The following is a 27,978-nucleotide window of genomic DNA, read 5'->3' on the forward strand; positions in this document are numbered from 1 at the left end:
AGTGAGGGGACTCACTTATTCGGAAGAGGCAGTTTGTGTGAGGATATATACATTTGTACAGTCCTGGTCATATATGCAGATATCAGATCTTATCCCATGTGAGAACAAACATGCTGTGGAACACTAGTATCCCCCAAAGTTAAGTTTTTTGTATCTTTCCTGTAGGTAGAGCCAACAGCAGAATACAGGGAGGAGGCTCCATGACGGTTTCCAGCCATGCAATGTTCCTGGAAGGCTGTCCTCTTACTAGCGCTGGCTTCTATTGCTATCCAGTACACAGCCATCCGTACCTTCACCACCAAATCGTTCCACATCTGCCCTATGCCCAGCCCAGCCAACTGTAGCTCTGGCCCAGGCCCCACAGACTCTCTGGACCGGCTGTGTGAGGATAGCCAGCTGCTGCCCTCCAACTTTTCCAGGAAGACACATGTCCTCATCTTGGCTACTACTCGTACTGGGTCCTCCTTTGTGGGTCAGCTCTTCAACCAACACTCAGATGTCTTCTACTTGTTTGAGCCTCTCTACCATGTTCAATACACCTTGATCCCTAAGATGACCCAGAGCAAGAGCCCTGCTGACCGGCGGGTGATGCTGGGGGCCAGCCGGGATCTCTTGAGGAGCCTGTACGACTGTGACCTCTACTTCATGGAGAACTACATCAAGCCACAGCCTGTCAACCACACTACAGATAAACTGTTCAGGAGGGGGGCAAGCAAAGCGCTATGCTCCCCCCCAGTCTGTGATGCTTTAGGCCCCACTGATGCCTATCTAGAAGAGGGTGACTGTGTTAAGAAATGTGGGAGCCTGAACCTGACACTCGCCATGGAGTCCTGCAAGGAACACGGGCATGTGGCTATCAAAACAGTCCGGGTGCCAGAGGTCAATGACCTGCGTGCTTTGGTGGAGGACCCTCGGCTGAACTTGAAGGTGATCCAGTTGGTGAGGGACCCCCGAGGAATCTTGGCTTCTCGGAGCGAGACGTTCCGAGACACCTACAGGCTGTGGAGGATCTGGAGGGCCACCGGCCGCAGACCATACAACCTAGACTCTAGCCAGTTGACTACCATTTGTGAGGACTTCTTAAACTCTGTGTCCACTGGGTTTAGCCGACCACTGTGGCTAAAGGGCCGGTACATGCTCCTGAGGTATGAGGATCTGGCCAGAAACCCAATGAAGAAGATGGAGGAGATCTATGATTTCCTGGGTGTTCAGCTGGATGGAAATGTGGAGAGATGGATCCAAAACAACACCCGTGGTGACCAGTCTTCAGCCAAACACAAATATGGCACAGTGAGAAACTCTGCAGCCATAGCTGAAAGCTGGCGGCTGACTCTATCATATGAAATTGTAGAATTCACACAGAATGCCTGTCGGCAAGTACTAACCCAACTGGGTTACAAAACTGTTGGTTCCTCCCAGGAGCTGAGAAACCTTTCGTACAGCCTGATAGAGGACAAAACTTTTTCACCTTTTTTGTAATGTGTTTATTTCTGGGGAACACGAGTACACAGTGAGGCTGATGAATACAGAGAGCGTAGATACTGGAGTTGCGAAGAGAACAAACTATATATTTTTGATAAAAACCCCTTTTCCTCCCTTCTTCATCTTGCCATTTCTCCCTGGAAAATAAATTGCACTAAACAGAGGGCCCTGTAATAAAGCACATTAATTGAGAAGGGGAAGATATACCTCTACTCTGAAAACTTGAAGCCCTCTTGAGAGTCGAAGACTGCCAGTTTGAGCTCGTCTAGCACTGCGTGAGTAAGCTGAACTTCGCTAGAGATACCAGTAAAGCCTTGTTTTGCTTTCCCAGGAATGTAACCCTTTCTCAATCAAGGGAAAACTGCGAGGAGTGCGGTATTACCTTCTTCACTGCAGGATTGGTCAAGAAGGCAGCAAAACAAGGTTCCCAGATCTACTCTTTATGGAATTGAGAGTGGTTGATCATCAGGTATGTAAATCCAGAAGAACAATCCCAGGCATCGTGCTCACTGAAAGGCAAACGCCAGGCTCACAACAGCCACCTCTCGCAGCACAATATCAACAGCGCGGCCCGTGGAACTATAGAGGGTGTTAACATGTTTACAGAAACCCCATACCAAGGCAAAGAAAACTCCCTCCCTTTGGATGTATACCATTATTAAATACATCCTGGTCTCCAATTGGACGCTGGGTGTGGGAATTTGCACAAGTTTTTCAAATCATGTTATTTATAAATGTTTATAAAGTGGGATGTGTTCAAGAGCAAAGGGTGCTGCTTATTCTGTCCCTTATCTCCTGGATCAGTAGCAGATTTGAGTATTTCATCCAAAGGGAATTCTATCCTTTAGTATCCCAGACTGAAAATGAATGTGAAAAGGAGAGGCAGCTGTCCAAAAGATATAGTCCCCAGCCTTATGTTTGTGTTATTTCTGAAATAAATAGTAAAGCATCAGCACTGAAGAGGCTTAATGTGAAGGTGAGAGGCAATTAACTTAAATGATAAAACCAAGGGTGCACCATAGGTTCCTTTATGTTAAAGCATCTTAGCTCTTTTGGAGGTCCACCCACTGGCACCTTGAAACTACACCACATTTTCAAGGTTGATGGGAGGAGACAAACATTCCTTATCAGTCAGCCGTTATTGACTCCATGTAGAATGTTTGCTTTGGATGCCGATCCATGGAAAAGAAGCCAAAAAAGGTAATCCATATGAATCAATAGCTGGGACGAAGAAGCCAAGGGCAATTAGACAGTACTAAACTTCCTGACCTGTGAGAATATGGTCTCTGACATGGGGATTTTAGAGATGTGTTTCCACCATCTTCACTTGAAGCCAAATCTGCTTCCTCTGAGATAGGTCAGGCAGGTGGAAGTCGTCCTTAGAGTTACTGCTCTTACTTTACCGGTGCAGACCCTATCCTTAATTACACCCACACCAGCAGGGAAGCCAGTCACAGTATAGCGTAGGGTATTTTAATGCTTAAATCCTTTACAGTGGTACAGACACCCTAAACTGTACCTAAGCATCCACATGACATCATGTATTAGTACTCTGACATCCAGGTACTGTGTATTGCATTTAAGTCAGGTACCTGTATTTGAGAGAGTGTGGGTCATGACAGAGATTTTCAAGGAAAATATAATGTGCAGGAAGTTAATATTTACCAAGTGGTGTATTCCATAAGATGCCTTCCCGCACCAGAAGAAACCTTACAGCTGATTCACTTGAGTAGGCCAGAAGGTGTCATATAGGATAGTAGATGTAGATAGAGATAGAGCACAGCCAGGGAAATCCTGCTTCTGGTATCCAGACCATGTGACTGCGTAATGCTAAAGACCCCAACAGTAGGATAAATGAATGAATGACCAGATACTTGTAGGGGGGGGCCCTAAACATAAACTTGATAGAAGACAGGTACTGGGTTGCAGTCCCGGATGGTAAGCTCACTAATAAGTGACGCTGTTGTTAACAATAACACCAGGAAGATTGAGCATAATAACACCCTATAACGTACCAATTGTTTAAATAAAGTCCTGAACAGGAAAACATGTAGCAAGCGATTGACTCACTCCGAGTGCTGCACAGTCCATGCGATCCAAAGGTGAGGGGTCCCCAGGTGTGCTTCCATCCATGGGGTAGGCTAGTAGAGGAGAAAAACTGGAAGAGCACTACTGTAGGTATCAAAAAAGTAGAAAGGAGGGTGCGTATCCCATAAAAAGATTAATTATTGGTCATGGAAAAACGTGTGTAGCGTGCAGCGTTGGTAGGGCTCTCCATTGCCCTGTTTTTCCATGACCAATAATTAATCTTTTTATGGGATACGCACCCTCCTTTCTACTTTTTTGATACCTACAGTAGTGCCCTTCCAGTTTTTCTCCTTCTCTTCTGGTATCCAGAGAAAGAAAAAATAGCCAGGCAACTCCAAACTAAGATTAGTGATCAAATTTATTGCATGCTAGAAAAACAATAAAAACGGACTACATGAACGCACCTACGCGTTTCATGCAACAGCACTTTATCACGGTTGTTGAGCACTACACTCACTCTTCTATTGTCATATAGGATAGCACTGCTTAGTAAAATTGGGCCATTCTGTATAACAATTAGACATGCAATGAAGCTGATGCGGTTGACTTAGGACAGACATGAGAACGTTCACACTGTAAGGACGGTGGCTGGTACAGGACAGCCTCCCATATGGTGGCAGGGCAAACACCGCAATGGAATGTAAGAAGATCCTTGGATAGGAAGGAGGTTATGACAGAAGCAATTAAACTGGAGCTAAGAGAGCCAAAGCTCAGCTGCAAGTTTCCTGGGAGCAGGGAAAAGTTAAGTGAGTGGTACAAAATAATGCAGTTTCTCTCTCCTTGCGGGTCACCTCTACATGAAACGCTGAGCTCTGTAAAGACAGCTGACAGAGACAAATCTGTCATTCAACAGGGCAAGCAATTCTCTTAACAAAGGACTTCTCCTCCGACAGATAACAAGCATTGCAGGGACATTGAACACAGAGACGCGCAGTTATTTTATACTTTATTTGCATAAAATACAGAATATTTCCAATAAGCAGCTGGAGAGGTTGCAACAAAATACTTAGAACCGTGCTCTATAGTAAGCTAAAGAAACCGAAGATATGAGAAATGAGAGGGAGTTTTCGCCCTTCATCTCAAGACATTCTGTGCCTGACATATATTCAGATTGTTTCCAGAGCGTCTATCAGTCTATATATACTATGAGAAAACAGTAGCAGCCTATAGTGTACTGAAACAGATACGGCCTAACCATGTACCAGGCAAATTTACTGAGTGCCTTATTGCTTGGATTATCACAAGGGGCACCACGTGAGTTCCTAAACTATGAATCCTGACCCCTCCTCTATTTTAGTTTGCTCGTGTTCTGCATGGCAATGCAGGTACCATACTCTTTGTAATAGACATACATAACCTACCTCACACTCATCTCTAGCTATTCCCAGTTGGACTATTCAAAGTATCGTAACATAGAATAGGATATTGAGATTTCCGGTGATGGTCACTTTGCCACTGAGGGCTGTAAAGACAGGACAAGAGCTGAGGGTTACCCTCTGCTGCCAGAAAGCACATCTCTGAGGGTGCTTCCAGCACCGACATGGTGACTACCTGGTCATCGTCACATCCCCTCTTGTTGATGTTGCGTCCCCACAGTAGGGATGCTGTGAACAAAACCGATGAACACTTAAAGTAGCAGTACTGAGAAAAAACAAACATTGTAGCTTTGCAACTCCCCTCATGTACATACACATCTAACGTATACGTTGTCTTTCACATCTCCTGAAGCTTTAAGTCCTCTAGGTCAGCCCTCTCCCCATCAGGTCAGGTTTTCAGGATATCCCTGCTTCAGCACACATTGCGCAATCAGTCCCTACTACAGCACAGGTGGCTCTCTGATTGAGCCATCTGTGCTAAAGCTGGGATATCCTAAAAACCTGACCTGTGGGGTGGTCTTGAGCACCCCTGCTCTAGGTCACGGTGACATCACAAATGCAAAAGGTGCACACTGACCTTCCTGTCCAACACGCTGTTAGCGACTGAGAGGGCAGTAATAACAGCAGGGGCAGTTTAACAAGGGCGACAGTAAGAAAATATTAAAGTAGGTTGCAGGAAAATAAATATAAAAGAAAAAATAAAAGAGAATGTATTTTTTCTGGCAATGTAGATTAGTACTGCTGCTTTAAGTGCAGAGGACGCCCCAGTAAGATGTTACTGCACAGTATCAGCCATTAAACATAATGACGGCTATCGAGCCATACCTTCTATTGTGCTCTAGTTAGCACTCCCCAAAAAGGGCAGTTGTCTTGTTTCCATTGAACCATTTAGCACACCCTCGTGTGTCCATGCCCCCCCCCCCTCAGTTATTGTTCTGCCCTAACAACAGTGCTAACTTTTTTATCAAAAGTGATTACATCTGCACAATTGCAGCTACACACCGGGCGGTGGAGGTCTGCCCCTACAGAACTCGAGATGGGGGAGTTGTGAGAGCTGCTGCTCTGGGGGGTCAGGACCTGTGCGGCGTGGCGGACAGAAGACAATCTGGGGCCTGAGCGAGGTGAAGGGGGGAGCCCCCCTGCTGGTAATAACTGGGGCACAGGCATAGTCGGGGGCACTGAAGGGTCGACACTCGCTCCTTAGTCAAACTTGTCCTTTTTCTTTGGGGCGAAGGAGACCTTGTTGGCCACCGCTGACCCCACAGCCACCACTCCACCAGTCACAATGGACACTCCTCCTTTGACCAGTCCCACGCCTGCAGACGGCACGCTGATCACTGCCGTCTTTGTCAGCTCCAGGCTTTTGCTGCCCATCCATGCGACTCCCCCTAGGGTGGCTCCCACAGCCCCTCGAGTCATACTGTAAAGTCCCCCCGTCACTCTCCAGATTACCCCCGCTTGTGGCTTCGGGTGGTCTTTGACAGAATCTGGAAAGAGAGAGAGACAAGGAGCCACATTATCCAGTAGATTTTTTCCTTGATACACATGGTGCAGATTATATTGCCCCCAAAATGTACCACTTTTGCCTTGATACATGTACCCCAGTGAGTACAAGTTTACAAAGGGGAAATATCACTAACACGCGGATAATTTAAACCGGACTCACAGACCAGTGCACACAGAGAGCCTGGACAACTCTTTCGTATGCAGAGTGTACAGTTATAATACAAAGAACATATCATAGACTTGCAAAGCAGAACACACAGTGCATCAAATTATAATGTACACGGACTTGAATCGGGAACTACAGAGCAGCGCATGCGCAAAGCCCACACATCCTATTATAATATATAACACGTTTGTCAGGGAATCACACAGTAGTGCTCACAGTTTACCAGGTGTCTCATCTTCACACAGGGGTAAAAGTCTCCAGCTGCAGAACTGGTACGAAAACAGCATCAAAGAAATAATATCCTTTTGATAATAGTCTGATGGTGTTCTTAGCTCTCGTATTCCTCCAGTTTTGCAGCTGGGAGACTGGTAAATACAGATTGTTGTTGGGAATCAGTACGAGTGCAGACACACGCTGCTATGAGGACGTCTGAGGCCTCTCAGGCTCTCTGCAGAAGACGGAGGTTGATAAAGCAGGAGGGTTCTATGCATCAAATCCGTGTCATTTTCACCTTGCACTTAAGTATGAAAGCATTTTGCTCCAATTCAGCTTAGGGAGAGACAGGAGGCGGCGTTGGGGAGGAGTTACATGGACAGATTATAATGAGATGAATCACATTCTGCATCTCTGCCCCAGTTTGTACCCAGGGTTGCCACCACTCCGGGATTGACCCGGAAACTAAGTTTCGGCCACGTACCACCGGGCTACGGGTTTACCCGAAAAATCTCGGGCCGGCGGCATCTCCCCCTGAAAATCCCATCAACATAGCTGCGCGACGACAAATGGCGCTGCATTGCCATGACAACGGGACACTACGTGACACTCCTTTGCCATGACAATGGGACGCTACATGGCATCATGCGGCGTTACTTTGCCATGACAACCGGGCGTCACGTGACGCCTCGGTGCCATAAGGCGTCCCGTTGTCATGGCAAACTTACTGGACTGACGCTGTGACGTCCCATTGCCATGGCAACACAGGCCCTTTCATGTCGCGGAGCCATGCTGACTGGACCTTGCAGGGGGAGATGATGCCGACGGTAAGAGAAATAAATATATAAATACGATACATAAATGTAAAAATGTTTATTGCAAAAAGTCTCAGGATAGCCTTCAATAGTAGGTGGCAAACCTGCTTGCACCTTGGGGAGAGTCAGTGGGAGGAGTTACATGGTGCGCAGATTATAATGAGATGTATCACATTCTGCGTCTCTGCCCCAGCTTGCACCTTGGGGAGAGTCAGTAGGAGGAGTTGGGGGAGGAGTTACATGGGGCACAGATTATAATGAGATGTATCACATTCTGCATCTCTGCCCCAGCATGCACCTTGGGGAGAGCGTCAGTGGGAGGAGTTACATGGTGCACAGATTATAATGAGATGTATCACATTCTGCGTCTCTGCCCCAGCATGCACCTTGGGGAAAGCGTAAGTAGGAGGAGTTACATGGTGCACAGATTATAATGAGATGTATCACATTCTGCGTCTCTGCCCCAGCATGCACCTTGGGGAGAGCGTCAGTGGGAGGAGTTACATGGTGCACAGATTATAATGAGATGTATCATATGCTGCGTTCCTACGCCATTTTTCCCTTTTATTTGCCCCCACCAAATCCTCCACATTTGAAATGGTGTAAGTATAAAATTCTGCATCAGATGTAATAGACTGTCCTTACATACAGTATACCGCAGGTCTGCTCCGAGAAACAGAGCAGTGCGTCGCTACACATTTTCCCCCATGTTGGTACATGGACCCCTAGAGCCTGGACCTGCTTTGCTCACATACAGGTTGAGAGCTCAGCTCCTCCAGGCAGAAGGTACTGACCATTGAAGCTCTCCTAATAGTACCAGTTTGGGAAAAATGTAAGTTTGGCAGTGCGGATTGGGCATAATGTGACATAATGATGCACGTGCAGTTCCTCTCACAGCTTCCTCTGTCACTCCAGAACCAGGCGTCCTTCTTCCAGCACTGAACAGAGAGTGTCAGGTCTGGTGAGACACACAATCTGTTACCATTTACACAGGCAAGGCTGGGGCCAACCCGACTCATTTCTACGGGTCTAATAACCCCATCAATGGCAGAGGCCGTTTACCTGCTACAGACATAAAAGTGCAATTTGATTCTACAGATAATGGAAAAATGAGAGAAACCGGGAAGATAGGAGGAAATGAAGAAGACAGAGAAAGTTAGAGACGGGAGAAAGAGAAGGGGAGGATAGAAATAAAGAGAAGAGAAAAAGCCTTGAAGGATTGAGATGGTTATTTACTAATCTACCCGAGCTGCAAAACCAAACGCTAAAGAAATACATCACATTTATCAAAGGAAAGGCTCAATTTCTTACAGTGAGATTTCCTTTTCTTTGATAACCACGGTGCTGTTTTTTGCACTGGTCTTTCCAGTTCTGCAGCCGGGAGACTAGAGTGGACCAGTGCTTGGCAAAGGGAGCATTGCGCTGCTGCCGCCTGCGCTGAATGCGTGTGTGTGAAAGGTTGCACTGCTGTTGCCTGCGCTGAATGCGTGTGTGTGAAGGGTTGCACTGCTGCTGCCTGCGTTGAATGCGTGTGTGTGAAGGGTTGCACTGCTGCTGCCTGCGCTGAATGCGTGTGTGTGAAGGGTTGCACTGCTGCTGCCTGCGCTGAATGCGTGTGTGAAGGGTTTGCACTGCTGCTGCCGCCTGCGTTGAATGCGTGTGTGAAGGGTTTGCACTGCTGCTGCCGCCTGCGTTGAATGCGTGTGTGAAGGGTTTGCACTGCTGCTGCTGCCTGCGCTGAATGCGTGTGTGAAGGGTTTGCACTGCTGCTGCCGCCTGCGTTGAATGCGTGTGTGAAGGGTTTGCACTGCTGCTGCCTGCGCTGAATGCGTGTGTGAAGGGTTTGCACTGCTGCTGCCGCCTGCGTTGAATGCGTGTGTGTGAAGGGTTTGCACTGCTGCTGCCTGCGCTGAATGCGTGTGTGTGAAGGGTTGCACTGCTGCTGCCTGCGCTGAATGCGTGTGTGAAGGGTTTGCACTGCTGCTGCCTGCGCTGAATGCGTGTGTGTGAAGGGTTTGCACTGCTGCTGCCTGCGTTGAATGCGTGTGTGAAGGGTTTGCACTGCTGCTGCCTGCGCTGAATGCGTGTGTGTGAAGGGTTTGCACTGCTGCTGCCTGCGCTGAATGCGTGTGTGAAGGGTTTGCACTGCTGCTGCCTGCGCTGAATGCGTGTGTGTGAAGGGTTGCACGGCTGCTGCCTGCGCTGAATGCGTGTGTGTGAAGGGTTTGCACTGCTGCTGCCTGCGCTGAATGCGTGTGTGTGAAGGGTTTGCACTGCTGCCTGCGCTGAATGCGTGTGTGTGAAGGGTTTGCACTGCTGCTGCCTGCGTGTGTGTGAAGGGTTGCACTGCTGCTGCCTGCGCTGAATGCGTGTGTGTGAAGGGTTGCACGGCTGCTGCCTGCGCTGAATGCGTGTGTGTGAAGGGTTTGCACTGCTGCTGCCTGCGCTGAATGCGTGTGTGTGAAGGGTTTGCACTGCTGCCTGCGCTGAATGCGTGTGTGTGAAGGGTTGCACTGCTGCTGCCTGCGCTGAATGCGTGTGTGTGAAGGGTTGCACTGCTGCCTGCGCTGAATGCGTGTGTGTGAAGGGTTGCACTGCTGCCTGCGCTGAATGCGTGTGTGTGAAGGGTTGCACTGCTGCTGCCTGCGCTGAATGCGTGTGTGTGAAGGGTTGCACTGCTGCTGCGCACACTATCTGCCAGGTGTATACCATTTTCCTTGGTTCTCACTGGCTGGAGAGCAGGACTCTGGGGGGTGATGGGGGTTTAATCGCTTCTGTGCTGAAGAAATGTGTCCCTGGCCCTATCAGGGTTAATGGTTGAAGACCCCCCCACCCCGCCCCCCAACTTGCTTTTAAGTCACTTTCCTCAGTCCGAGACCTCCCGAGCACCAAAGGAATTAAATATCCCCGAGTGCATTATTCCCGGTCTGTGTGCTCCGGAGTGTGGCGGGTTTCCTTCCGCTTGTTCCACGCTAGCGGTTGCCATGGAAACGGCTTTTTCTGTGGCTTGTTCGTTACCCCGTTCCTGGCAGCGGCTCCCTGAGGATTTCTGACAGGTCCCCGGGGCGAGGAAAAATACAGCACAGCCTGTCAGGGCTCGACGGTGGAGGAGCAAGCGGGCGCGGGAGGAGCAAACGGGCGCGGGAGGTGCAAGCGGGCGCGGGAGGAGCAAACGGGCGCGGGAGGAGCAAGCGGGCGCGGGAGGAGGGAGGAGCAAACGGGCGCAAGTGAAGCGTCAGTGCACACACATATACACACAAGCACACATACAGTACACACATCACCCATACATAAATAAAAGCATGTACAACACACACAGACATACTCAACAGAAATCACACACACACACACACACACACACACACACACACACACACACACACACACACACACACACACACACACACACACACACACACACACACCGTGTTCAATTGACCTACAGTTGTGTGAAAAAGAAAGTACCCCCTCTTTGAATTCTATGGTGTTACATATCAGGACATAATAACAATCATCCGTTCCTTAGCAGGTCTTAAAATTAGGTAAATACAACCTCAGATGAACAACAACACATGACATATTACACCGGGTGTACTTTCTTTTTCACACAACTGTATATGCAGGGCAGTCTATGTAAAGGTGTGTGTGTGGGGGAAACATGCACTGTGGGGGTGGGGGTGGGAAACATGCACTGGGGGGGTGGGGGTGGGAAACATGCACTGGGGGGGGGGGGCATGCACTGTTGCTGCCCACGCTGTACCTGCACTGTGTGTAAAGGTGTGCTGGGTGTCAGGGCAGCTGATTGTTGTAGCAGCCGAGCTTGGAAGTGCTTTCTCTGTGCCCTGAGGGAGCTGGCAGGGGTAGCAGGGCAGCCAGCAGCAGCTTCATTAAGCGTGCCCACAGTGGGTACCTATCTTGTCCGGATGACAGATGAGTGCTGGGCTCCCCTGTGCAATGGAGTGGATGGATGACTGATACAGACTTGCTTGCTGGGGGCTAGAACGGAGTGAGTGAGGGGGAGTAATACCTAGTGATGAGCTGGCACTGCCAGGGTCCCTGCGGGTGTAAACCCTTATCCTGCATACAGCAATCTTCAAAGTTCAGCCTTACATAGCAACATGTGTTGCAGTTTGAACAAAATAAAAGAACTCAGCCATATAACATGTTCTCTACCATTTTGTCATTATGTTTTATAACTTCAGTCCCACAACCTAAACTTTCAACAGCATAAGAAGTAACACAGAACATGCAACAGTGCAGAATTACAATACCCATACAGGGCCACCGAAATGGGAAGAGAGCTGGGAAAAGTGGTCCAGACCCGCTGTCCCGGCCCCGTGCTGCATGCTGTCCCCCCCTAGTTCCAGGGACTCCGACACCCTTTAACTACCCTTCCTCCCCTGCAGCTTATCAACCAGGTCAGTACTCTGTCTGGGCCCCATGATTCCTGTCGGTGACCCTGGATGCATGCACCGTCTGAGCTCTCTCCTCTGTAGCAGTGTGCCAGTCACAGTTCCAGTTGGGTTTACACTGTTAGGTTACCTGCATGTGCTGGGTATATAGTATACAAGGTTGGCATAGAGATACCACCATGTGCCCTCTCTACTCTGTACCGGTCAATTCAGTTGCAGTTGAGTTAACACTGTTAGGTTACCTGTGTGTGTGTGTTGGGTTTTGATTGGTGATGATGACTAGTAGTGTGCAAGACAGCTATTATACTTGACAACTGGCAGTGGCAATAGCACTAGAAGCAGCCAGATTTGCACCACAATGTCACAGCATGGCCTACACTTCAGGAAACATTAGGAAAAATGAGGAAATACCACCGTACCTACTGCATGATAGGGCTCTGCTGTGGAAAGGCAAGTCAGCAAACATGCTTGCTATAGAATGGCTGACTTTCACATTTGTTGAAAATACAGTATATATCTGCTCAGCACATCCTACAGAGCCCATAATGCCCTAGCTAGGCTGCTGGAGCAAACCAACCTTTGCCGTCACCAGCTGCAACTGGGAGGTGCCTACCCATTAGAATTCGACATGCTTGAGCATATCCATGGAGCAGCAGAGGGCAAATTATGATGGGATGGATTCCTCAGAAATATGAGGACCCTGCACCCAGTATTCAAGAGGAGGAGGCTAATTATTAGGTTCCACCACTACTACCGGTGCTACCAAGTGAAGACCATGCCATAGGAGCTACCACCGGTGCCATCCTGCCCATGGCATGTTACCACCACCATATTCAGCACCCATTAGTGTTTACCACCGCCACCACCATCATCAGTTCCAACTTGCCAGTGGCATAATTTCAAATTAAAAGTTTCTTCTAAAAATTTGGAGGGGCCCAAACAAGCCAGCTCTCATCCAGCGCTGCAAGCCACAGAACATCCATGTTTGTACAGTGCTTGGCTTGGCTATGAAATACCTTTTATGTGTACTGTATAGTACCAATATATAAACAAATAAAAGTGATCATATATATAGTAAACGGGCAGGGCAAAAAAAATCAGAACAAATATAAATATAAAAGAGGGTAAATTGCTGCAGCAATGTTGATGATCGAGGAGACCACAAGAAACAAGTCCAAAGCCTGCTGAGTCCTTAGATGTAAAGCCTTAAACACCTTCCTAAGAAGAAATGAATAAACGACTCCAATATCAGTTGTACTGCTCAAGCAATTCCAATGTGATAGATGGAAATATCAGACTCCTCAGCACAGTGCCTCGATGTAAGCCACACAGCTCCTTGCGCAGTCTGCGCGTCTGTTAGCTGATAGCCTCGTGTGGGGAGTGATTGGAAGCCCAGCTGTATTGCACTAAGGGGAGTACCTGGTAGACTCAACCCGGACTTTACTTTCTTTTTCACATGAATAATAATAATAATAATATATATATATAATACTGAGTTAAGTTATGGTGAGTAAAAAAAGTGACAAAAACCCTCCACAGGAAAGCAAATATGCAAATATAGCTGTATGTTCATCTGCATGTCTTAGGCAGGTCTGCAACCCCGCCTTTCCCCATTATCACCCAGCATACAGCACTTCCACTGCAGCAAGGGATTCTGGGAAATGACATGCAAATGAGCACACAGTGTCACTTTTTGCCTCAATAACCATTTTAACATGGTTCCCTATAGGCTTAAGCTTGATGCATGGTCACAGCTTTGAGCACAGCCAGGGTTAAGGTGCATACCCAGAAAACCACCCACAGACAGCTGTTTCGACCTTGATGGGTCTCATCAGTGTGGGGTTGATTTTACTGGGAATGCAAGAGAGGCTATGGGATAGGCTAAACCATAATACATATTTGCTTTCCTGTGGAGGGTTTTTGTCACTTTTTTTACTCACCATAACTTAACTCAGTATTATGGTTTAGCCTATCCCATAGCCTCTCTTGCATTCCCAGTAAAATCAACCCCACACTGATGAGACCCATCAAGGTCGAAACAGCTGTCTGTGGGTGGTTTTCTGGGTATGCACCTTAACCCTGGCTGTGCTCAAAGCTGTGACCATGCAGCAAGCTTAAGCCTATAGGGAACCATGTTAAAATGGTTATTGAGGCAAAAAGTGACAAGTGTGCTCATTTGCATGTCATTTCCCAGAATCCCTTGCTGCAGTGGAAGTGCTGTATGCTGGGTGATAATGGGGAAAGGCGGGGTTGCAGACCTACCTAAGACATGCAGATGAACATACAGCTATATTTGCATATATATATATATAGTGGTGTGTAAAAGAAAGTACACCCTCTGTGAATTCTATGGTTGTACATATCAGGACATAATAACAATCACTGTTCCTTAGCAGGTCTTAAAACGAGGTAAATACAACCTCAGATGAACAACAACACACGACATATTACACCGTGTCATGATTTATTTAACAAAAATAAAGCCAAAATGGAGAAGCTCTTGGGATTGAGATGTGGAGTTGAGCTCTTCCCCTCCTGGATGAATATATAAAAGAGGACGGTTTACTCAACAAATAAGAAATAATAGTAATACCCCAGAAAATAAAACCACCCCTCCTGTATGGGGGCCACACTTAGAAAGTCGTGCCCAAATTACCCCATATATCTACACTTGATATCAGGGCTATGAGACAGTCATATTTGCTAAATGGTGCTACGTTGTAGGGCACATTTGGGACTGTTCATTTGAATGGGCTGGGTGGGGCCGTATAGCAGGGGTGGCCACCTCCAGTCGTCAAGACCCTCCAACAGGTCAGGTTTTTGTATATCCCTGCTTCAGCACAGGTGGCTCAATCAGTCCCTGCACAGCACAGGTGGTCAATCAGGAGCTCAGTCTTTGACTGAGCCCCTGAGCTGAAGCTGGGAGATCCTTAAAACCTGACCAGTTGGGTTATCTTGAGGACTGCAGTTGAGCACCCCTGCTTTATAGCATGCATATTAAATATTGCCCACAGTAAAGAGACCGCAGAGACGTGCTGCTCAAAGTTACATACTCCAGGCCATGTTGTATGTATGTCTTTGTTTATACAGCGCCATTAATGTACATAGCGCATTGCAGCAGTAATACACGTGACAATCACATAAATAACAAATAATACAAATAACACATAAAGGGGAGAAGTGCTTCAGACATAAAAGTAACATTTAGGAAGAGGTGTCCCTGCTCCGAAGAGCTCACAACCTAATTGGTAGGTAGGAAGAACGCACAGAGACAGTAGGAGGGCGTTCTGGTAAGTGCGTCTGCAAGGCCCAAGCTTTATGTATAGGGTGTTAATTATCAGCCACGGTGCTACTCGTATGCTTCCTTAAGCAGGTGTGTTTTAAGGTGGGTCTTAAAGGTGGATAGAGAGGGTGCTAGTCGGGTGTTGAGGGGAAGGGCATTCCAGAGGTGTGGGGTAGTCCGTGAGAAAGGTTTAAGGCGGGAGTACTGGGGGCAGTTGGGAGCAGGGGAGATTTAAAACTAAGTGACAGCCCCTGTCGCTGTCTATGTCTCCAACGCGTACAGCTATCTCGGCCTGTCACTGCACAGAAGGTATCCTTTAGCTCTGCTGCACCAAGTGCTGCCTTTTCTCACTGACTCACGCAGACCCGGAGATGTGAAGACAGGGAGGATGCTAATAAGAGAGTAAGAAAAAGCAACAGAGGGGGCAAGAAGGTAAATGAAGGAGAAGAAGAGAGAGAAGAGAGCGCGCAAAAAACAGTACTGGGAATGTAAGAGAAAGAGAGAGTGAGCTTAAAGCAGTCGTCCAAGCTGCGGTTTTGTATCCCCCCCCCCTTAATATGCGCATCAATACAATCCACACAATGAAAAGTAATTCGCGAAGCTGCCGATCGATCTGTTCTCCTGTGACCGATGGGCGAAGATTCGGCTCGGGGGTTCACTAAATGGCTGTCAGTGCCGCATTAGTCCAAGGCCATGCTAGGTGCGAGCGACGGAGCATGTGGCGTTGTGCGTGTCTGTAGCAGAGGCGATATGTGGACTAGGGGGAGACGTGGCTGTGACGTCACAAAGCTGGTTTGCCCTCATTGGTGGAACCGCTCACGTGGACCGGCCGTCACGCGACAAAATAAAATATTTTGTTGCACGAAAAATCGGCCGCGACGTCTCTCGCGCACGCCCTCTATGGCCGTCCTCATTGAGGCACGGCCTTTTGTTCGCGCGCGCAGTCGTGCTAAGCATGGACGCGGCCTTAGAGGACCAAAGATAAAAAGTTCTGTGGGGAAGATCATGTGACCAGGCAGTCACTAGATACAATTGGTGCCCTGCTAGAGAGAGGGCAGGGCTCAAAAGCCTAGCCTGTTTCAGAAGAGGAAGGGGATGTGACTTCGTAAGTGGTTGCTATAGAAACAAAAAAAATGCTTGTTACATTATAATACATTAAAATTGTCATTTAGAGTCGATTTAAAAAAAAAATACTACAAGTATTTTCTCATAGGGAGAGAAAAAAAGTAGACAGGGAGAGAGAGAAACTAAGGAAAGGGAGAGAGGGAGAGAAGAAGGGAGGCTGAGAATGAGGGAGAAGGGGGGAGAGGGATAGAGAGACAGACATGTAATGGGTGAAAAAAACACCTCATTACTTAGTAACATTTGAGTCCTATTTTTAAGAAGCCTCAGCATGACTGCTTCACGCCTATGTCTGAGAATCTAGGAAGCATCACACACGCTGATGATAAATGATGCTACAGTAATCATGTGACAGCTGTGACTAATCCTCAGACACCAGCCCGACATCACGGCACTGCTGCCACCCTCCAGAGACCGAGCACCCAATGGATACATATGTTGTGTGAGATCTTTCTGTTACGCTGACTAGGCGCAGTGCAGAGCTCCCCGAATCACAATGCAAGGAGCTGTAGTCAAAGACCATTGTTACATTCACAACAGGAGACACCTAACCGACTCACACAGAGACGTCAGACACGTACCTTGTATGCTAATCCCCTTAACAAAGAGACTCACAGGGGCCTATTCTTGTAGCTCCGAAGTTGTCAGTGCCAAGCTGCACAGTTTGACATGTTCTGAAGTAGCGGAGGGAAACGTGAGAAAAAACCCTATTCTCTATTGCAAACGGCTTCTTCTAAACCGCGTCTATAAAAAGTGACAGACCGCGCGGATTAACGGCCAAAACATCCGGATTGGACGTGCTTTAGAAGCGGAATGACCCGAGGTGCTAACTCCCCCCGCAGCCTGATTTATGGGTTTTGCTCTCTCAGATCAACCCGTACTGTATTTCAGGTTCTGGATGTAACTCGCAACACCAATCATTCCACTCGTTAGGTGGTGTTAAACGTATTAATAGAAGCGGTCTGCAGAACGGAGCTACGAGAATAGCAGTTGTGGACAAAGAATGCCACGTGGAGACATTTTTGACAAGCTGATCGGATTGTCAAGAGCCAGAGCGAAACCGCTTCGAAAAAAGCGGTTTGGACATGTGATAAGGGCTCACAGAATAGCAAAGCAAGCCAATCCGCTTATAAAGGGCACTTTAGAGGCGGTTTGTCACACTTCGGAGCTACCAGAATAGGCCCAATAGACTTGATCTTTCCTCCTTCTACAGTCATGGAAGATGTTGATCTTGCCTCCTACAAAGAGACATGCCTCTCTATAAGATACAGAAAACCAAGATACACACTGTCACTCTCCTATAAGCTGCGTCCATAGTGCCGGAGACGGAAGGACGGCAATGCATATGTGTATAGTGCACGCGCTGGTAGATCGGCGCTTTGCATGACAAACAAGTTTGTATTTCCCCGCACGACGACCGGATCACGTGAGCGGTTCGCCCAATAAGGGCGAACCTGATCCGTAACATCACGGCCGCGCCCTCCGACACGCCTCCATGTCGCCTCTGCCCGCAGGACAGGAAATATCTCCTGCTGCAGGTGAGTGTGCGCTGCACTGAGGAGCGCGGAAGCGGGCGCATTCCACTATGGACGCAGCCATAGACAACACTGATGCAAAGCTTGTATTCCCTCTCTATACAGAAATACAATATACACATATATTGCACCCCATTGCTCTCACACATAGAAGACCCATATATCACACCCCATTCTACTACAGAGAGACAAACCTCCCACCTTCTCCACCTACATTGCAGATATCAAGGACATAAACGTCCAACCTTCTCCACTTCTTATGCAGTCATCAAGTACACATACCGCTCACCTTCTCCACCTCTCATACAGACATCAAGGACATATACCTCCCACCTTCTCCACCTCTCATATACATCAAGAACACATACCTCCCACCTTCTCCACCTCTCATACAGACATCAAGGACACATACCTCCCACCTTCTCCACCTCTCATACAGACATCAAGTACACATACATCCCACCTTCTCCACCTCTCATGCAGACATCAAGGACACATACCTCCCACCTTCTCCACCTCTCATACAGACATCCAGTACACATACCTCCCACCTCCTCCACCTCTCATACAGATATCAAGGACACATACCTCCCACCTTCTCCACCTCTCATACAGGCATCAAGGACACATACCTCCCACCTTCCCCACCTCTCATACAGACATCAAGTACACATACCTCCCACCTTCTCCACCTCTCATACAGACATCAAGGACACATACCTCCCACCTTCTCCACCTCTCATACAGACATCAAGGACACATACCTCCCACCTTCTCCACCTCTCATACAGACATCAAGGACACATACCTCCCACCTCCTCCACCTCTCATACAGACATCAAGGACACATACCTCCCACCTTCCCCACCTCTCATACAGACATCAAGTACACATACCTCCCACCTTCTCCACCTCTCATACAGACATCAAGGACACATACCTCCCACCTTCTCCACCTCTCATACAGACATGAAGTACACATACCTCCCACCTTCTCCACCTCTCATACAGACATCAAGAACACATACCTCCCACCTCCTCCACCTCTCATACAGACATCAAGAACAAATACCTCCCACCTTCTCCACCTCTCATACAGACATCAAGGACACATACCTCCCACCTTCTCCACCTCTCATACAGACATCAAGGACACATACCTCCCACCTTCTCCACCTCTCATACAGACATCAAGGACACATACCTCCCACCTTCTCCACCTCTCATACAGACATCAAGAACACATACCTCCCACCTTCTCCACCTCTCATACAGACATCAAGGACACATACCTCCCACCTCCTCCACCTCTCATACAGACATCAAGTGCACATACCTCCCACCTTCTCCACCTCTCATACAGACATCAAGGACACATACCTCCCACCTTCTCCACCTCTCATACAGACATCAAGGACACATACCTCCCACCTCCTCCACCTCTCATACAGACATCAAGTGCACATACCTCCCACCTTCTCCACCTCTCATACAGACATCAAGTGCACATACCTCCCACCTTCTCCACCTCTCATACAGACATCAAGGACACATACCTCCCACCTTCTCCACCTCTCATACAGACATCAAGTACACATACCTCCCACCTTCTCCACCTCTCATACAGACATCAAGGACACATACCTCCCACCTTCCCCACCTCTCATACAGACATCAAGGACACATACCTCCCACCTTCTCCACCTCTCAAACAGACATCAAGGACACATACCTCCCACCTTCCCCACCTCTCATACAGACATCAAGGACACATACCTCCCACCTTCCCCACCTCTCATACAGACATCAAGGACACATACCTCCCACCTTCTCCACCTCTCATACAGACATCAAGTACACATACCTCCCACCTTCTCCACCTCTCATACAGACATCAAGTACACATACCTCCCACCTCCTCCACCTCTCATACAGACATGAAGTACACATACCTCCCACACCTCTCATACAGACATCAAGGACACATACCTCCCACCTTCCCCACCTCTCATACAGACATCAAGTACACATACCTCCCACCTTCTCCACCTCTCATACAGACATCAAGTACACATACCTCCCACCTTCCCCACCTCTCATACAGACATCAAGGACACATACCTTCCACCTTCTCCACCTCTCATACAGACATCAAGGACACATACCTCCCACCTTCCCCACCTCTCACACAGACATCAAGTACACATACCTCCCACCTTCTCCACCTCTCATACAGACATCAAGGACACATACCTCCCACCTTCCCCACCTCTCATACAGACATCAAGTACACATACCTCCCACCTTCTCCACCTCTCAAACAGACATCAAGGACACATACCTCCCACCTTCTCCACCTCTCATACAGACATCAAGGACACATACCTCCCACCTTCTCCACCTCTCATACAGACATCAAGGACACATACCTCCCACCTTCCCCACCTCTCATACAGACATCAAGGACACATACCTCCCACCTTCCCCACCTCTCATACAGACATCAAGGACACATACCTCCCACCTTCCCCACCTCTCATACAGACATCAAGTACACATACCTCCCACCTTCTCCACCTCTCATACAGACATCAAGGACACATACCTCCCACCTTCTCCACCTCTCATACAGACATCAAGTACACATACCTCCCACCTTCCCCACCTCTCATACAGACATGAAGTACACATACCTCCCACCTTCCCCACCTCTCATACAGACATCAAGGACACATACCTCCTCCACCTCTCATACAGACATCAAGGACACATACCTCCTCCACCTCTCATACAGACATGAAGTACACATACCTCCCACCTTCTAGCCTCTTACAAAGATGAGTGAAATATATGTCACCTAATTTCACTGAGAAAAGATGGACACATTGTACAGAAATGCCCATTGTCTACATCAGGGGCGGCCAACTCCAGTCCTCAAGTGCTACCAACAGGTCAGGTTTTCAGGATACCCTTGTGTCAGCACAGGTGGCTCAGGACGTGATTATACCAAAAATCGCCGTCGCACGGCTGAAAAAATAAATAAACATACCCCGCGCACCGCGCATACTACAAGGCGTCAGCCGCATGCAGAGACTTCAAAATGTTTTTTTTTGGCGACAGCCACGTCATGCGAGTGGTTCAGCCAATGAGGGCGAACCGCTCATGGCCATGCCTCCGCCACGCCTCCCTTTCTTCTCTTCTCTCCTCTGTATGTTCAAGATACCGCTCGGCGGCAGCGCAGGGTGATTTCACCGGATCGCACTGCCGCTGAGCGGCATCTGCTATAATCAAGGCCTCAGTCATTGACTGCGCCATTGATTGAGCCACCTGTGCTGAAGCAGTGATATCCTGAAAACCTGACCTGTTTGTGGCCCTTGAGAAATGTAGTTGGCCAACCCTAGTCTACATTATCTATAAAACCCCACACAAAAGGACAGCACTGTGCCTAGCCTGATAAAGGTCAATGCCCGACCAGCCTGCGGAGAAATGACGTTAGTGAGATGGACGAAAAGGTTAAAATATTCCTATAAAACAACCCTACAGCGGAGACATCTGTCAGCCCAGGTACTGCTAAAGGTGAGGAAACCCCTCCTCTACTAAGAGGCCAGCGGAAGCTTGTACGGCTATAATGACAAGTAATCCCCTTGTATTTGTCTATCTTCTACTTTACCATTTAGAGATGCTTTCACTCTGGGGACATTCTCTCTCTCACATTGCTGCCATTCATGTCTCAATCACGTATCCTAATGTTATCTTTTTAAAGAACCAGAGGTATAAGGGTAACCAGAGAGAGTTGTGATTTGCAACGAGGGGGTCCGCTGTGTCACTTCTGATCAGGTTTAATACCCTATTTATGGGATCACGGACCCCCATTAATATTCCTATAATGAACACAGCTCCTGCACAGATGGGTCCTGCTGACCACGGACATTGATTTCCTGATGTCCTCAGAGCTGCAGCTCCCTGTGTCAGCGAAGGGTTAATGACGCGGAGCATAGCACTTCCCTGTAGTAGCGTCCGAGAGGGGGTAATGGTGATTGATAGAGGAATTGTAGGAGTAGTAACATACAGGCAGCAATCGATTTCTGCCCAGAAGAGCTTACAATTGAATGTGCTGAGGCACAGGCAGACATTGACAGAGACCCTTTACACTATAGTTCTGTCATAACCTTTGTCAAGAATTTTTTTAATCAAAAGTTGACATTGTTGAACAAAGTCCTTTGTTGAAGTACAGTTACGTTTGATTCTGTAGAACTGACTCTTGGGAATCTTTTCCAACCATTTCTGGTGATTTTTTTAATGTTGTTATCCATCATCGTACTATTTATATACCCATACAAATATTTACTCTTGTTCATCTATCCTCATTATGCATATGGTCATTTTAATAATGAATAAATATGAATATATATATTTTAACATTTTAAGGTGTGTTTACAATACACTATATATTGATTAAGTGCATACATACACTTTTTATATGTACAGTAATATGTCACTATTTTTTGCATGCACATCTGCAGATGCAGCGGCCATAATTTTACAAAATCACGCGTTTATACCTCGGAATACCCATGTGATGGCGCGGGATTACTTCCAACCGTACCGCCTTAAGACGCGAGGGCAGGCGAGTGCAGAAAATGGCATTTTACAGTTCTGGCTTATAAACCCCTGAAATTGACACAGTAGCACAGTGCTGTACACATTACAATTCATTCATTTCATTGCATATAATTGCACGCAATCCATACCATTCAAACACAGCAACCGCGATAAACGCGCGTGCCTGGGGCGATTGGCCGCGTTCATGCCGCGTGGAGTACAGCAGCGCACACGAAAACGGCGCCGTGATGCCTTAAAATAACGGCCGCTGCATGTGTATATCATTATTTCATTCTAATCAATGGGAATATGGCATATTTAAATCGCATAGCGAAACATCACATTCACTATATATTTTGATATATTGACATGTACACATATATATGATCACTATCACATTATGTAGTTCATTTATATCATTACATCATTTTTATATCATCATGGTACGTTCACTCATTTATATTTTCACAGTTCAGTTTATATTATTATCATCAGTCATTTATGTACATTTATATTCATATAAACCTTCACATACACTCATCCAGTCACATATTTGTATTATTTGTTCACTATATATATATATATATATATATATATATATATATATATATATATATATATATATATATATATACATATACATATATATATATATTGGCCTTTTAAGGCTAAAGAACTGTAGCAGGACGCAGCAAGAGAAATTACCCTGGCTAACACAGGCTGCATCACAACTAGCAGGGGTACCTGTGAGAACAACAGAGAGAGGGAGGGAGAGAGGCAAAGAGATATACTGTATAAATATATAGAGAGAAAAGAGAGGGCGAGAGAAGAAAGAGAGAAGGGAGAGAGAAAAGAGACAGAGGGAGGGAGACAAAGTTTTATATACTGTATAAATATATACAGAGAGGGAGCGAGAGGAAAGAGAGATAAGATAGAGGGAGGGAGACAAAGATATATACTGTATAAATATATAGAGAGGGAGAGAGAGAAAAGAGGGTGAGAGAAAAGAGGGGGTGGAGAGAGAGAAAAGAGATGGGGAGAGGGGTGGAGGAGAGGGGAAAAAAGAGTGAGAGAAAATAGAATAAAAAAATAAAAATAGATATTTAAACAAATGAATAGACGATACCGTTCTGTGGCTAACGAAATGCTTTTACTTGTGCGAGCTTTCGAGATACACTGGTCTCTTCTTCCGGCGATGTTACAATGAATAAAGAGGTTTAACTTACAAACAGTGCATCCTGGAAGGTTATCTCCCATCCCCCCTGTGCAGTATGCGATTTATGACTTGAGGTGTTAAATGGTCCCTGAATGTTAGTGATGTACGAGTGTGTGTATGTATGTAAATATAAATTTATAAAGCGCCCACGGTGTATACAGCGCTTTACAAAACGTGGGTGTGGAGTTTATACCAATGGTGGGTGGGTAGGTGTGGAAATGAAAGGGGGTGTTGCATTACTATAAGTGTGTGTAGATTCTATGTGGTCACTATTGTTATATAGGGATATAATTACTGTACATTGAGTATTTGTATGTGCAGGACACAGCTGTGTGTGCATTCATATAGCGCAGTATGTACAGACATGGCCGTTAGCACTCATGGGAAGAGAGTTCTCGGGTCAGTAGTGACTCATGAAACTGCAGTCACACCGTAAGAGAGACGATTGCATCAATACAAATGTATGCAACTATTGGGGACAATTAGCGGTTGTCTAAACCGAGACCGCAGTTTCATGAGTCACTACTGACACAAGAGAACTCACTTCCCATGAGTGCTAAAGGCCATGTCTATACATACAGCGCTATATTAATGCCCCCCAGCTGTCTCTAGGGATAGCATTTCGTTAGCCACAGGACGGTATCATCTATTAATTTTTGATTATTAAGCTTGGCTAACATGGTACATGTGGGGTTGGTTATACTGGCTTTGCAAAAATTAAGCAAGGATAGGTTTTACCATACTTAGTTAAGTTATGGTGGGTAAAAAAAGTGATAAAAACCCTCCACTGCAAAGCATATAGCAAATGGAAATATTACTGTGTGCTCATTTGCATGTCTTAGACAGGTCTGCAACTCCGCCTTTCACCATTATCACCCAGCATACAGCGCTTCCACTGCAGGAAGGGATTCTGGGAAATGACATGCAAATGAGCACAGAGTGCCACCTTTTGCTTCAAAACCGTTCAACATGGTTCCCTATAGGCTTAAGCTTTCTGCATGGTCACAGCTTTGAGCATAGACAACTGTTTCGACCTTAATGGGTCTCCTCAGTGTCAAATCGCGGTCGTACCATTGCACTCACAGACGGAGTGGCCTCATATGCATTAGCCAATTTGAGGTTGTTGCACGAGCGAGCTCCATAGCGTGCTATATAATCTCAGCCTATGATAAGAGAATGAGTACAAAGAGATAGATACACAGAAAGGGGACAGTAGAAGATCGTAAATGTAACAGGGACAACATTGTAATTGCAACATTTTTTAAATGCCTGAATGGTAAATACACAAAACATTAGAGAGAGCTATTCTGCAGATTCAGTGTGTCCATGACAACAGTAAGAGTGCAGGGCCAGATTAACTAAACAGTGCTAATCAATTTTACAAAAATGTGTGGCGATTACTTCCCTTTTCTCAATTCCGATAATCTTTTCTGATGCACTGGCTCAGTTACAGGATGCAGCCCAACTCATACAGCATTTGGGTTCCTATTCAATATGTGGCATTCAGCAGAGGGGGGGCCACTCACCACTTGAAAAACACCGCTTTGGTCGAAACGTCGCTAAGTTTTTGGTTCATTAAATAGTATTTAGAAACATCCGCAGTGCCGTGTGTTATTCTTATACCAGTGTATGATTTGGATTTCCAGCAGGACTTCTTTCAACACAAGGGCACCGGTAAATATGAATGATATTTGTATCTTATGGTGTGCAGAAGTAATCCTCCTTTTGCAATTCAGCAGAGGGGCAACAGGACACTAAGCATTAACTCCCTTCAGTCTAATGTAAAATAATGCATTACTAACAGTGCATTTGGCCAACTTCTCACCATGTTGAGGAGTAATTGCCTTCCTTCCACTCCTTCTCAACCACTCCTCTCATCTAGTACAGCCTCTTCCCAACTGCATTTAGAAAGATAAATGAGTCTAGCTCAGGTTTTTGTATTCCAACAATCATAAACCTTATCTTCCAGGCGGCGAAACCAATTTAATAAGCGTAACCCTCCTTGCCCAGCTCTAAAGATGTTTACATCAGATGGACTATATACAGTGGCGAGAAAAAGTTTGAACTACAATGATAATTACAGAAATGCCATAGTTTCACATGATAACCTTATGAATCAAAACCAGTCTTTTCTTAAATATCCAACAGGGTTTATATTAACCAATTCCATGCCTTTTGAAACAAAATGATGTATGAATTAGACAAACAATGCATAAATAAGCAAGTGAAAACCTGGTTTTATCAGCTAAATTAAAGGGGATAATTAGAATCAGATGTTTAATTAGGTAGATCTTAAGGGTGAGTTTGGAAGACCCCACCCTATATAAAGATCAGAAACTTTGTGAGTTTGGTGTTCACCAAACAGTTGGGTGGAAACACGATCAAAAGAAATCTCTGAGGACTTCAGAAATGCAGTTATTGATGCTTATCAGTCTAGAAAGGATTACGTAACCATTTATAAGGATTTGGGGCCCCACCAATCCACTGTCAGACGGATAGTCTAGAAATGGAGAAAGTTCAAGACCACAGTTACTCTACTCAGGAATGGTCGTCCTACAAAAATATCTCCAAGAACAAACTGACAAATCATCCAGGAAGTCACAAAGATCCCCAGAGTAAGATCCAAAGATCTGCAAGCCACACTCGCCTTTACTAATATGAGTGTCATGACTCAATTATCAGAAAAAGACTTAACAAGAATGGTGATCATGGAAGGATAGCCAGGAGGAAACCACTGCTCTCTAAAAAGAACATTGCTGCTCATCTGAAGTTCGCCAAAGAGCAGACAGATGATCCACAAGATTTCTGTTACAATGTTCTCTGGACAGACTAGTCAAAGGTAGAAATTTTTGGCCTCAATGAGAAATGTTATTACTGGCGAAAAGACAAACAATGCGTTTGAACTAAATAACCTCATCCCAAACGTCAAGCATGGTGGTGGGAGTGTGATGGTTCGCCATCGACACAACCATGAATTCTGCATTGTATTAGAAGATTCTAGAAAAGAATGTCAGGCCATCCCTCTGTGAGCTGAAGCTGAATGGAAAGTGGGTCATTCAGCAAGACAATGATCCTAAACATACAAGCAGATCAACAAAAGAATGGCTGTATAAGAAGAAATATTGTGTTTTAGAATGGCCTAGTCACAGTCCGGACATAAACTCCATCAAAATGTTCTGGCAGGACCTGAAGCGAGCTGTCCATGCAAGGAAGTCCTCAAATGTCACCGAGTTGAAGCACTTCTGTAAGGAGGAATGGGCCAAAATTCGTTGTGCGAGACTGACCAGCAACTACAGGAACCGGTTAGTTAAAGTCATTGCTGCTCAAGGAGGTTCCACCAGGTACTGAATCTAAAGGGTCACATACTTTTTCACACATGGATATTGAATGTTGAATGTTGGATAAATAAATCTTGAAAAAGTATTATTTGTTTGTTCAGGTTATCTCTATAGAAACACAAAAAACAGGGGCGCTGTAACATCTGAAGGTGTATTGTGGGACTGGATGTAGGTTCACAGATAGATATCACAAATAGCTGTGGGCTATAAGATAACAAAAAAACTATTGCCTGTAATTGTGGTGTGGTCTCCTGCCCAATCTGGATGAAGCCGTGGGCTACACAGACGTGTGCCGCAATGTCCTGCTGGTTCACCGCTGCTGAAAACTCCGGAGCCGTTGGTACTGTTGGTCCTCCGTCTGCCACGCTAGTCGCTCGGGTACTCCTACTCGGGGTGTGTGTTGCGCAGCCTCTTGGAATTCCGCTTGTAATTGCAGCAAACCCTTGTCTTTGTGTGCACTTCCCTACGATCCCCCTCATCTGATGTGAACTTTTGCTGCAATTAGTACATCAGAGATTTTCTGCAACCCTTGCCATTTCAGGATCTTACCACAGGACAGATCTCATTGATTATTTGCAAGTATATATAGTGCTCATCTATTTCTACAGTGGTTATTTTTCACATATTTACTTGCTTGTTTTGGTGACCTAGGCGGTATTGTATTGGCAATCAATTTTATTTGCAGTGTATAGTTGACTACACACAGCTTTATACTTTTTGACCGGCCGGTCGGTCTTTACATCCATCTCAGGAGTTCATTTTTTCTCCTGGGTAGTATTACTCTGATCTCATTACATATAGATCTAGGAGAATAGCATTGCTTT

The 27,978-nt window shown here is 46.4% G+C and overlaps 2 protein-coding genes across 2 annotated transcripts in view; one reads left to right on the forward strand and one right to left on the reverse strand.

The window, feature by feature from the left end:
• CHST1 (carbohydrate sulfotransferase 1) overlaps nucleotides 1-2,442 on the forward strand; it is a 28,915-nt gene extending 26,473 nt beyond the window's left edge. Inside the window, exon 3 of the mRNA XM_075567541.1 lies at nucleotides 166-2,442. Coding sequence (XP_075423656.1) covers nucleotides 217-1,479 — 1,263 coding nt within the window. The 5' untranslated portion in view covers nucleotides 166-216 and the 3' untranslated portion in view covers nucleotides 1,480-2,442. The remainder of the gene's footprint in view (nucleotides 1-165) is intronic.
• A 2,061-nt stretch (nucleotides 2,443-4,503) lies between these two features.
• Nucleotides 4,504-27,978, reverse strand: part of LOC142464192 (transmembrane protein 263-like) — an 87,487-nt gene continuing 64,012 nt past the window's right edge. Inside the window, exon 3 of the mRNA XM_075567542.1 lies at nucleotides 4,504-6,433. Within this exon, the coding sequence (XP_075423657.1) occupies nucleotides 6,147-6,433 (287 nt within the window). The 3' untranslated portion in view covers nucleotides 4,504-6,146. The remainder of the gene's footprint in view (nucleotides 6,434-27,978) is intronic.

Source organism: Ascaphus truei, chromosome 12, assembly GCF_040206685.1.
Source record: "Ascaphus truei isolate aAscTru1 chromosome 12, aAscTru1.hap1, whole genome shotgun sequence".
Classification (NCBI taxonomy): Eukaryota; Metazoa; Chordata; class Amphibia; order Anura; family Ascaphidae; genus Ascaphus; species Ascaphus truei.